General features: G+C 57.4%; 1 protein-coding gene across 2 annotated transcripts in view; it reads left to right on the forward strand.

The window, feature by feature from the left end:
* The window catches only part of NCS1 (neuronal calcium sensor 1), a 52925-nt gene that overhangs the window by 18751 nt on the left and 21187 nt on the right, over positions 1 to 12987 (forward strand). For both annotated transcript variants that reach the window (XR_005835283.1, XM_040632070.1), the window contains exon 2: positions 5260 to 5284. Coding sequence is in view for 1 of the 2 variants with exons in the window: in XM_040632070.1 (XP_040488004.1) it covers positions 5260 to 5284 (25 nt within the window). In the remaining variant the exon portion in view is untranslated. The remainder of the gene's footprint in view (positions 1 to 5259; positions 5285 to 12987) is intronic.

A 12987-nucleotide genomic window follows, 5' to 3' on the forward strand; every position in this document is an offset into this window, starting at 1 on the left:
CCTCCCCACTCCCAGCCACCGGCAAGCCTCCTTCCCCGCCTCACCCGCTTCTTAGGGAGGTCCGTGGGAGGGGAGCGGAGGGGATGCCCAGCCCCTCTCCTGGCTCTGTGCCCGCTCTAAGCTGGGAATTTTCTAGCTACCTCTTAAGAAGCCCTCCCGATGGATCTGTCTGGTAGGAGTTTATGCCCCATCCTTCAATGGGGTATAAATCAGGCTCAGAGAGGTTAAGTAACTTGTTCAGAGTAGCACAGCCTACACATGGCTAAGACAGGACACTGACCCAGAGCCTCCCACTGCCTCAGCCATATGGTTTTAGATACTGGCTTCCTAATGAGCCTATAGGCAGGAGGGGGCTGGAGAAAGGCAGCTAGTTTTTAAAGTTGGCCAAAGCCAGTGGCAGTTATAAAAGTAAGCGTGGTGAGAAACAGTAGGGTGTCCCAAAGGCAGCCAAGTGGCTTGGTGACGATGGGGAATCAACGAGGGTTTATTCTCTGCCTCCCATGTGCAGGACAGTGGGCCGGGTGCCCAGGTGATGCCGGGGTATGCCAGGGGAAGCGCCTTGATCTCTGGGTGCTCAGCATCCAGCTGGGAAGAGGAGAAAAAGTACCACTGTTGAGCGCCTGCTGCATCAGACATCATGCCACGCGCTTTCAGTACACCCTCCCCCTCTAAGACGGGCTGTTATTTGTCCTCTTTTCAGATGAGCAAACCGAGGCTCCAAGGTGTGGAGTCATGGCTCAAGGCCACACAACCAGAGTCCTGGCCTGGAGTGCCAGCTGGCTGGGCTGACCCCAGAGCCCCTTCTGTAGACCACTCTGTTTTACCGCTGTCCCCATCGCTGACCTGGCCCCGGCAGGCGGCGCCCACTCTGATACTCTGCTGTGGAGCTGATGGGAAGCAGTGATTCCCATGTATCAGGGGGCTTCGGAGGGGGCTGTGGCAGGGTAGGAGGGCTCTGCAGAGATGGGACCTCCCAGTGGGGGTTGGCAAGGTGCATAGGGTTACCCAGGTGAAGGAGGTGAGGACGAGGGTCCCAGGGCAGAGGAACAGCAGGCCCAGAAGCCAGGAGGCGGGGAGACGGCTGGAGAGGGGCTCGGAGGGGGCAGTGCTGGGCTGAGGGAGCACGGAGGACAGCCGTCCTTCCCGCTGGGCCCCGAGCCCTGAGCCCGGAGCGCGGACCCGCCTCCTGCGAGTGCGGTGTGGGCGGACGCCTGTTTAATTTCACACTTGGATGGAGGCCCCGGGGAGAAGTTGGGAAGCCTGAGCCTGGGACTGTCGCTCTGGGTGGAGGGCGGAGCAGAGGGACCCTGTGATGTCCCCCACCCCCTCCTCCCTCCCAATGCCTTTGGTGGTCAGAGCTGCAGGACCCCCAGTCCTTCTGGCGCTGGGGGAGGGGGAATAGGGGCACACACAGGTGGGCTGATGAGGACAAATATGTCCCCCCAACCTTTTATTTTGGAAGCGAGAACAACATTGAAATAACAGTGCAGCACCTGGGGTCCTTCATGTAGGTTCGCCAGCGCCAGCATTGTGCTGGGGTTTGCTGCTTCTCTTTCTAAATATATGTGCGTCCATTTCTGTACCTCCCACAGTAAGCTGCCGGCGTCCTGACCCTCACCCCTAAATACTTCATGGAACATCTCCAGTGAAAAGGGACATTCTCCCACACCACCCCTGTGCTGTCCCCACCCTAAGCAAATCAGCAGCGAGTCCATCGGGGCGTCTAATTGCGCCCCACGGTGCGGCTTCCCCAGGGGTCCGAGGGATGTTTGCTGTGGCTGGTATTTAATACCTGATCCGGGACCCAGTCCGGGCTGTGCAGGCTGCATTGGATGGCCTTGTCTCTTTTTCCAGGACGATCCCCTGCCTTGTTTTACCTTTCATGGCGCGGACTGACTCAAGTGTCCTGGCCAGTTGCCTTGTCGCATGTCCCGCCTTCTGGATTTGTCTGGTTATGTCCTCCCGATGAGACTCAGGTTGAGTATTTCTGGCAGGAGCGCTCCGTGGATGCCACGTCCTCCCACGGCATCAAATCAGGGGGGCACATGATGTCGGGGTGTTTCACTACTGGAGAGGCCAGCTTTGATCGAGGACAGTCATCTTCATGGTTCTGTTTCTGTGGTGTGTTAGAAGAGATACGAGCAGCACACGTCGCTGGTAATTTTATGGATATCGGTGCTTAGACGGAATCTAGATTAGGCAAGTCAGTGAAATGAGCGAGCTGATTTAAAGAAACATCCCGAGTGAATCATCAGACAGGTGGTTAGGGAAGAATCGAGAAGGTAGCATGGGTATGGATGAGCTCCTGGAAACCCAGATGGAACGGTAAGAACGCACGTCTCGGCATTGGGCAGACCTGGGCAATGGCCTGCCGCCTGCCTCCTTCTGGCCGTGGCCTTGGGTCCCTTCCTCAGGTCTCCAGTTCAGCGGCCTCACCTGGACAGTCAGGTTCACACTGGTCACCTCCAGGTTCCCGACCCTGGTGGAGGGGCTTCAGGTAGGTGGCTGGGCCCCCAGCGGCTGCCTGATGCCCGCCCCACTCAGGACCCTCCATGGCTCCAGGCGGTGAGGCAGTGATGGCCTGCTGGCCCTGGTATGGTGCCAGGGGACACCTGATGGCTTCATCTGTTTCCTAAAGGTTAATAAGCTCCTTAAAGCATCAGTAGGGCACATCACCCCCAACCCAGCTCACTTCCCCTGGGGCTTAGCTGCCTGCTGGTTCACCGGTGTTCTGTGCTGGGGACCATTCCAATGGGGGAGGGGCAGCCAACTATGTCCCCTCCCCCCACGCGGCTATTCCATCCTGGGGACTTGGGGGGAACTTCTGAGCTAGGGGATTCCAGGGGAGCCTTCTCTGGCCCTGTGAGGCCAGAGGTCAGCAGCGGATCTGCCACCCAAACTTACCACCCAGCTCTTGCTGTTTCTGCCAGGGTCACACAAGGTCATGCAGCTTTTCAACCGGTTCTCGGAGTGGGGGAGGCACTGAGTTGGGCATTCATCCTGGGCTCTGAAGGCAGTCCTGGCCCTGCCATTCATTTCCCGGCAAGGTGACCTTGGGTTGCTGTAAGCAGGTGGACTCATCTAATTGGGAAAATGGGACCACCACCGACCTGCGGGATTCTACTTCTTTTTTCTTTCTTTTTTTTTTTTTTTTTTAGATTTTATTATTTATTTGACAGAGAGTGAGAGAGCTAGAGGGGAGGGGCAGAGGGAGAGGGAGAAGCAGACTCCCCGCTGAGCAGGGAGCCCAACGCAGGGCTCGATCCCAGGACCCTGAGATCAGGACCTGAGAGGAAGGCAGCCGCTTAACCGACTGAGCCCCCCAGGCGCCCCTACCTGTGGGATTCTTATGCAGGGGAAGAGCATCAAGTCATTGTAGTTTTCCCAAGAGCCCGTTTTACAGATGGGGGAACTGAGGCTCAGAGAGAGGAAGTACTTTGCCCAAGGCCACACAGCTAGTAAGCCCTGGAGTTGGGTTTGAATCCAGGCAGCCTAGTCTGGCTCCGTAGTAGGTACCCGTAAGCTCCTGCCTCCGCTATGATGGGTCTCCTGGGTCCCTCCAGGCTCGGGCTTTGAGCATCATCGTCCCCTTGGCCCCCGCTGCCCTTCACGGCCAGGCGTGGGTGGCGAGTCCAGGGCAGCTCAGCCTGCGTTAGACCAAGGTCACCTTCCCTCTCCACCCCCACGCCTGATCCCCTTGCCCCCTTCGACCCTCCGCCAAAACTCTCTCGGAAAATCGCCTTCTTTACACCAGGTCTGGCCGATCCAGGTAACGGGCACGTCCCAGTGTCGCCACGCCCTCTGTTGATCAGCTGCCTGATGGCGGACTGGCCTCTTCCTCCGCCTGGGATTTGGGCTTGTGGGAGGGGGACCCTGGCGGTGGGCCTCCAGCCTGCCCCGGGGCTCTGCCCACCAGGCTCCAGGCTGTGGATCAGCTTGCTGAGCTGCACGCAGCGTAAAGACCCTCGCCCTAGCTCTCCATGTCCTGGCCCCTTCGTGCCTCAGTTTCCCCATTTGGAGGCAGGGCAGAGTACCGCCATCTTCCCTCGGAGCTGTTGTCAGGGCGGCTGAGCCAGAGCACAGAGGCCTGCCCTGGCACGGAGCCGGTGGGCACTTGGTATCTGGCAGTTGGTACAAGCTTCCTTTGAGCAGGCTTTTGAGAAGTGGCCTCGAGTCCAATCGGGCACAGCAATTCAGGGACACCCCCTTGGGCCTCCCTTCCCACTTCCCTGGGAAGAGGTTGCGGTTCCTTTCTGCAGTGACCTCCCGCTGGCACCCCCCTTCCTGTCCGTCCGTTCATCTGTACCTTCGTTCATGCCTTCCGCAGGCCTGCACGGAGCACGTTGGCGTGCCAGGGCCCGTGCCAGGGACTCAGGAGCTTTCACACCCGTTTCACACCTGTTCTGATGGCATTCCCAGCCCAGCTCAGGTGGCAGGTCCTATTATTCCTGCTTTACAAATGAGGAAACTGAGGCACGGGTTGCCGGAGGCCCTCTCCCAAAGAACCCCCCCGCAGAGAATAAGTGTGGCCCGGGAGGTGGTTACATGTTCTCATTCAGTGATTGTAGAGAGAGCCCTGGTTTGGTTCTGACCTGAGCCAGTTTCGTACTTTTCAGAAAAAAAAAAAGGATTTTTTTGTTTGTTTCACGGTTCAATAAAGAATGACTATTCGGGCTTGGCTGGATGTTCGACCACGTTATGTGGCTTGTCCCAGGTTTTGGTTCACGGCTCTGTTCTCGTCTTGCCTGTAAAAGAACGTGGACTGACCACTGTGAGGGGCTGGGGGGGCAGGCCGAGGAGGGGAGGGGGCTGGGTGCTGCCAGGGTCCCCAGGGGGGGTCGGGGACGCTGCTCAGCCTTTCTGCCCTGGCCCGCCGCACGCAGGCAGGACAGCCAAGTGCCTTCTCTGACGGGGTCGTCCCAGGGATGAGAGGTAGGGCGCAGCGTATCTCGGATGCTGGCCTTGGTGTGATGCTCTTCTGCCCCCCGCCCCCAGGAGAGCAGGGAGAGCCAACCCCGTGTGTAAGAGGCTGCTCTTGCCAGTCCTTCTAGAAGCACAGTGGGCCTCAGGAGGAATAGGCCCGTGCTGTCCCCTGCGGGGTGGCTGGACACAGAGCTCCTGACTGGGACTGTTCATCTGGGGACATGGGTGGGCAGGCCGTGGGGGCGGGCTGGGGAGGGCAGGAAGGAGGCTCCCCGGGGTCTTCCCGTCCCCTAAGACACCTCCCAGAGCTAAAAGGCTTTTTCTGTTCTCTTGCAGTTACCGAGAAGGAAGTCCAGCAGTGGTGAGTAGCTCTTTTCACCCAAACCGTTGGTGGGGAGGTTTGGGGGGGGGGATGTTGGCTTTGGGCCGATGGGACAGCAGTCCAGCTGCCCAGGACGGTGGCACGTGGAGGGGCTTCTGAGTGTGGCTTACCCACCAACCAGTTGAGGCAGCCTTCGTTTAGATCCTTTTGTCCACAAGGGGCTGATGTCGAGCCAGTTGAACCGGCGTGGAGAGGCGGTGTTGGGGACTCCTTGCCTATGCGTTGTCTCTAAGGATCACCAGGCCCTGCTCACCAAAGAGAGGGGTTTGGACCAGAGATGAATCAGGAGACTGGGTTTCAGGCCTGGCTTTGTCACTAAGTCACCGGTGGCCTTGAGGAGTCTCTTCCCGTTTCTGGGGTTCAGCTAGCTCTTCCATAAAGTGATCGGTGAGACTGGACCAAGGATGGCACATAGGTTTCTCTTGGTTGCCAGCTCCGATCATTCCAGAGTGGCTGCCCAGCGTGCCGGGTTAAGAAGGATTCTGAGGGGGCGCCTGGGTGGTGCAGTCGTTAAGCGTCTGCTTTTGGCTCAGGGAGTGATCCTGGCGTTCCGGGATCGAGTCCCGCATCGGGCTCCTCCGCTGGGAGCCTGTTTCTTCCTCTCCCACTCCCCTGCTGTGTTCCTTCTCTCGCTGGCTGTCTCTCTGTCACATAAATAAATAAAATCTTTTTTTAAAAAAAAAAAAAGAAGGATTCTGAGGCTGTATGTCATGGAGCAAAGGGAAAGTATGGCAGTGAGGGATTAACGAGGGCCGTAATGGATTAGTGATGCCTGCCTGGGCTGGGGGAGAGCGGAGTGGCATATTGTCTGTCACCTGGTCCCCTGCGGAGTGTGATGGAATGTGGCAGAATGTGGTGCTGACAGGAGGCTCGCACTAAGGCAGACCTGAGGTTGAGGGGTTCGGGAGGCGGGAGGCAAGGCTGGATAACTTCCAGGAAAGTTTGGTGGTTTAGAAATGGACTCTAGAATCCCGACTAGGCCTCAAGTGGTTCTCTGAGTTTCCCCGTGTGTGCGGTGGGAATGATGACGCCCTGGGAAGACATTCCCTGTGAAGGTCATAGCACGGTGCCCAAGAGGTGACAGCCATGGCCGGTGGTCTTCTGTGTGCCGTTCAGATGGGGAACTGAGGCCTAGAGGTGTGCCCCCGTCACAGCCAGGCCGTGGAGGGCCTGCAAGGACCCACGCCATGGACTCTGGGGCAGCTCTTGGTGGGGAAGGGGAGGCAGGGCCGGGCTCTGTACAACTCCCTGCCCTGAGTCCAGGCTGCAGAGGGTGGGAGCTGCGGCCACCCTGCCCGACTCTGCTGACCCCGTGCTGGACACCCAGCACCCAGCCAGGGGGGCAGAACCCGGAGGGTGAGCTGGCTGCCCTGTGAGGGGAGAGCACATGGAGACAGCCGCCGCCGCCACCGCCGCCTTCTTCCTCCCCCACATCCGAAGACTAACATGTGGGTCTGATGTGCCTCCGACCTCATTTTCACTTCTCCACTTCCCCAGGTGAGCGTTCCAGAAACGTTCCTGCTTCTAGGTCTTTATCCCCATGGCTCTGCCTTCCAGAACTCCGCGCCCTTCCTTCCTGGGCCTTTGTCTACTCCTATCTCCCTTCCGGAACTCCCCACCCTTCTTTCCTACCTTCCTAGGTAGGAAAGCTGAGCTCACCTCTCCCAAGGGTCACCTGAGTCACCTCTTCCAGGAAGCCTTCTGGGATTCCCCGTCTATACATAAGCTCCCTCCTTCCCACCTGGCAGCCAGGAAGGGGGTCACTGTTGAACAAAAACCTGACAATGCCCGGCTTCTGCCTAAACCCTCCCTGGAGCTTGGGGGAAGGCCGAGCCTTCAGCATGGTTATACGAGTACGAGGACTGGTTTGGTCAGACCCTGTTGAATCCGCCAGTCTCACCACCATCTCCTTCTACCCCCTGGCCTGAACTCACCTCGCCCCCTGGGCCTTCCTGACCTTTGCCTGGTCTGTCCCCCTCCTGGGACACCCCTCCACCTCTTTGCTTGGTTACAATCTCCCTGCCCTCAGGGCTTTGTCCCTGAAATCCCTGGGGCCCCAGGTTAGCTTAGGGGCCCCCACCACACCCGGGGACACAGCCGGCAGCAGTTACTCGTCTATGAACCTCCCTGCCTCCTTTCCCAGCTCTGAGGGCCAGCCCTGCCCTGTTCGGCCCATGCCCCCAGAGCCTGGCCACAGCAGGTGCTCAGCCCCCAAGAAACCTGCCCCAAGTGCTTCACATACATTGCCGTTGACTCCTGGGAGCTGCCCTGGGGGCCCACATGGTGAGCCCGGCTGGGCAGGGAAGAGGGTACGGTCTGTCCCAGGGAGATGGCAGAGGGCTCCCAAGCGCCGCCGTGTGCCCTGCGAGCTCTCAGACATGGTCATGTTCAGTTCCTCCTCACTGTCACCCAGAGGAATGTCCCATCACGGCATTTCCAAATGGAGCCCCTGAGCCCCAGGGCCCTGCCCTGCTCACACCGGTGCTTCCCCTGGGGAAGGCAGGGCAGAGCGGCCAGTTGGGCTCTGGAACCAGGGCACTGGGCTTGAGTACCCGCACCTCACGTTCTGTGTGAGCAGCCTTGAGCAAGTTACCGGACTTGTCAGTGCCTTGGTTTTCCCATCTGGAAAACGAGGGTAATAACAGTTGAACTTTATAGGAATATTGTAAGGAACAAATGATCTAATTCACACAATCACATAAACGATCTGGAGCAGAGCCTAGTAACCCTCTCTGTTGGTGGTGTTAATAATCATCCCGATACCATCATCAGTACAACCCACGGAGCAGTCCTGAGATTCAAGGTCCCCTTCTCATTATGACGATGGGGAAACTGAGGCCAGACAGGTGCAGTGACTTTGGTTCATTTGCCAAGCTGATATTTCAGCTACGACCTGGACAGGGACTTGGCCGTGGAGGAGAATTCCCGGCACAGGGAATAGCAAGCGTGGAGTGAGGTGGGAATAGAATCGACGTGTTTAAGGAACAGCAGAGAGGCTGAAGAGGCTGGCCCGTGGAGAGCAGTCGTGGGGCTCCCGCAACAGAGCTGGGGCCCTAGGCCTTGTGACACCCCATCCTTGCCATAGAGTGACTCTCTCTGAAGAGCTTATAAAGACAAGAACTGATCTTGCTTTGCCAGAAAATTCTGTGGGCCTAAGTCCATGTCCTTTGGTTCATTTTGGTGTTGGCTTCTCGCCGAGGAGGCAGCTGACTCAACGCCTTCCTCTGGCCGTCCTGGGTCAGCCCACAAGCCACCACACTGTGGTATTCTAGAATGGCTACGTCCCACAGGGCGAACCTAGACCAGGGATGGTTAAGCAGGGACATTCGTGCCATCACTCTCCCCGCCGGTGCCCGCAGCAGACATTGGTAATGGATCGCAGATTACGGCGATCTGTTTCTCTGGGTCAGTTTCCTCCGTGCTCAGGGCGGCCAGTGCCATTGCTGCTGGCGCAGAAAATGAGCCCATCTGTTATCCCTCGATAGGCCTGAACCTCGCTCGTTCACTGGGACTGTAGGTGGCCCACCGTCCCCTCTGTCTCTTGCACAGGAAATGGGTAGGATGAGCCCCTGCATCCCAAGGGCCCTGGGCCGTTCTCAGAGGACCTTTGCCACCACAGCCCCCAGCCAGCCCCTTCACGTCCTGAACAGCTCCCAGGGCACCCAACAGCTGGGGACGGCGCTGACGCCGGCCCTCCCTGGGAAAACTTGGGCTTCCCAAGATCCCTCACCTCACCTTCTCCCTCGGCCTCCCTGGGCATCCCCTCACTTGCTGTCCCTCACCCACGCCCACAAGCTCATTCCTACCTCAGAACCCCCCTCCTTGCTGTTCCCTCCGTGCCTGGGTCTCGGCATCTCCACCCCAGTGGCCTCTCTTTCGAGAGGCCTGCCCTGACCACCCAGTCCCTGTTCCTCCAGCATGTGCTAGGGTCCCCTTGTTCGGCGCTTTCAGTAGCCATGATGCAGCGGGGGAAGCAAGGCCCAGGGCTTTTTTTCCTTTTTTTTTAAAGATTTTATTTTTTTTTTAATTTTTATTTTTTTAAAGATTTTATGTATTTATTCGACAGAGATAGAGACAGCCAGCGAGAGAGGGAACACAAGCAGGGGGAGTGGGAGAGGAAGAAGCAGGCTCATAGCGGAGGAGCCTGATGTGGGGCTCGATCCCAGAATGCTGGGATCACGCCCTGAGCCGAAGGCAGACGGTTAACCGCTGTGCCACCCAGGCGCCCCTAAAGATTTTATTTTTAAGTCATCTCTACACCCAGCGTGGGGCTTGAACTCACAACCCTGAGATTAAGAGTCCTATGCTCCACCAGCTGAGCCCAAGGCCCAGGGCTCTTACGTGATTCTGTGATTGGTCCTGGGCCGCCCAGGGAGCAGAAGCAGAGCCGGGAGTAGCACTCGGGCCTCGGTGCCAGTTGTCAGGAGCACAGGACAGGCTGCAGCAATGGGGTGCCCAGGCCAGCGTCATCAGGGCCCGCTGGGTGCCCCTCAGGGTCATCTCAGGGACTCGCAGCACCACGCTGCCGTGCAGTCCTCTGTATTTGCAGGGAAGGGGCTGGAGGCTGAGAGGTGAGGCCAGTGTCGGGGGCCACAGCCAGCCTGGGTCCCTGCGCCTTGCTCTTGACCGTCTCCATTCCCATGCCGAGCCCGGTTTGTCACTGTTGGAAGGTCAGGAACTGCAGTGCGGGCTAAGAAGCTGCAGCAGGTCGCAGGCCCTTGCAGATGATTGTGAAATTGCCGTCTCTCAGAGCGGAGAGACAGCAGGGCACAATAATCCCCCGCCCGCTCCCACCCCGGGTCCAGATGAGCACGGGCAGGGGGCCCGGAAGCTGGGAAGGAAGCTGGTCAGAGGCGTGTTGGGTGGTAGCATCATGGGGTGTGGTACCTTATTCTCTTATAGTTTCTATTTTCCAAATTTTCTGAAGAAACTGAAGCTCAGAGGGGTGGAGATGCTTGCCCGGGTGGCCCAGTGCGTGTGCGTGTTGTGTGTGTGTGTGCACGTGTATGTGTGTGCATGTGCGATGTGTGCACGTATGTACACTGTGCACACATGTTGTGTGCACATGTATGTGCGTACGTGTGCACCCACGTGTGCGTGTGTTGTGTGCACGTGCATGTGTGTGCATGTGTGTTGTGTGCACATAGCGCACACGTGTGCATGTGTGTCGTGTGCGTGCACACATGTGTTCATGTGCACGTGTCTGCATGCATGCGTGTTGTGTGTACATGTGTGCACATGCACGTGCATTGTGTGCACGTACGCGTGTGTGCATGTTATGTGTGTGTACGCGTGTGTGCATGTGTGTGTGCGTGTGCGTTGTGTGTGTGCATGTGGAGTCGGGGTCCCGCTCACTGCACCTCCATGGTCCAGGCTGTGGGAGCTCCGTCCCGCTGGCTCTTGCCTGGAGAGCCCCCCAAGATGAAGACCGTGGGGGCTGGGGGGGAGGGCAGGAAGGAAGAGGCATCCTCCCCATGGGTGTGTTTGGGGTCCTCCTCCAGGATCCGCGCTGGGAGGGGAGCACCACCGCAGGGGGCTGTTTGCAAAGATAACGGGAGAAAACTGCGTCAGGGGCACCATGGAGGCAACTGGGGCCGCACTGGGCTGCTGGCAGGTGCGGGTGAAGCGCTATCGTGTACCCATCTATTCCCCACCCTTCCTGCCGCAGGAGGCCACGCTACCTCGCTTTACCCTGGGCCTGGCCAGAGAGAGGCCTGCAGGGAGCTGTGGTGGGCCTCGAGCTGGCTCCCACGGGGCGGAGTTCCCTGGGAACTGAGAGCACTGGATCCCAGAAAGTTCTAGCAGACTGGGGCCTTTGGGCCTTGCTCGGGGTCCTCCGAGAATAAGAAGCGTAACTGGAGTTGGACCCCCATGTCATAGCGAGGATTTGTTCATTCCTTCACTCACTCATTCGTTCGTGTGCTCAGCAGGTGTTTACTGAGCACCTACTATGTGCCAGGCCAGGGGGGGCGTGCTGGGGACAGCTGGCACGAGGGAGACAGGTGCCTGGAGTGCCCTGGGGGAGGGGACACAGGTTTGTCCCAGGCTGGCACGGTGGGGAAGCCCCTTCTGTAAGTGGCATTCAGCCTTCGCTGCTTTATGAAATGACAGGTTTCTTTTCTCCTTTCCTCGTCAAAGAAGTGTAAGAATGCACTTGTCAGGGCTGCGACTTTCTCTTCTCATCCGCACCCTGTCTCGAAGAGCTGGCTCGCAGACACAGCCCCCCCTGTGAGACACCCGTGCTCACGCGGCCGGAGAGTGTATGTGCCCTGCGCTCAGACACTCCGCCCGCGTCCCGGGCTCGGTTGCATAGCTTTCTGTCCGATTCCCAGAGCCGTCTTTGGCCCCCGGAGAGCTAAGACCCCTGTTCTCGAACAAGACTTCAAGACTAGTGACAGGTACAGAGGTAATTGAGTTAATAAAATGTCTTCTTCTTACCTCGATAAAAAGATGACTTAAAATAGGAAAATAGCTTCCACGAGTCCTGGAAACTAAGGACGGTTTATAAAAGAAAAGGCAAATCTAGGTAGAGTCGTGATTGTAGTTTGGTTTGGTTTTTCAAAGGTTTTGTTTTCTGCAACGATCTTTGAAAAGTAGCTCATTTTTTAGCGGATAATGGTCGATGGTTTTCACGGTTCATTGATCTACGTGGATATAAACAGCTCTTATTATCTAGGATTTGTATTCTCTGTCACATGCTGTGTTACACCAAACTGTATCTGTATTTGGTATTCTTATACCTGATCTAGAACATTCTGTAATGATTTTAATTACTTTTTTTTTTTAAAGATTTATTTATTTGACACAGAGACAGCCAGCGAGAGAGGGAACACAAGCAGGGGGAGTGGGAGAGGAAGAAACAGGCTCATAGCGGAGGAGCCTGATGTGGGGCTCGATCCCAGAACGCTGGGATCACGCCCTGAGCCAAAGGCAGACGCTTTACCACTGTGCCACCCAGGCGCCCCTTAATTACTTTTTTTTTAACGTGGTGAAATACACATAATGTAAAATTTACTATCCTAACCATCAAGGTTGTGTAAGGGGTGGCCTCCATACAGGGCTGAGTGATTGGATGCGGCGGGGGCATCAGGGGTCTCGATGTGTTGGAACGTCCTCCTTGGGGCAGCTGGCAGGACAGGGCAGCCGGCCAGGGGGTCCGTGGCATCTCGGGCGCTCCTGTGTGGGAGAGGCCGGGGGCAGGAGCTTGGCGGCCGGCTTTGCTGTCCAACACACTGCTGCCATTTGTCGCAGCTCCCTCGGGGCCTGGAAGGCAGGTGCTGTGTTGGTTCCCGCCTCATGCATCAGGAAACTGAGGCTCAGAAAGGGGAAGTGACCTGCCCAGGGTCACACACAGGTCAAGGATGGTGCTGGGATCGAGCCAGGTCTGACGGGGAGGCCTGAGGCCTTCCTTTTCAGTGCTTTAAACTCTAAAAAAAATTAAAATTTTTAATATTAAGGATTTCATGCATGCTCAGTGCACAGAGCTAGTAATGATAAATAAAAGAAAAAGATCCTTCCCCACCTTCTTTCCACCACACACTCGGGGCACTTGACTTGCTGGGAGTGTTTGTAACTCGGTCTGCAGTGGCTGGGGGGTGGGGGTGGGGAGGGCTTCTCTAAGGGAGACACCGAAGCCGAGAATGAAAGGGTGAGTGGGAGTCAGCAGGGAAGGGAGGGGAAGA

This window comes from Ursus maritimus, unplaced genomic scaffold (assembly GCF_017311325.1).
Source record: "Ursus maritimus isolate PB19 unplaced genomic scaffold, ASM1731132v1 scaffold_17, whole genome shotgun sequence".
NCBI lineage: Eukaryota > Metazoa > Chordata > Mammalia > Carnivora > Ursidae > Ursus > Ursus maritimus.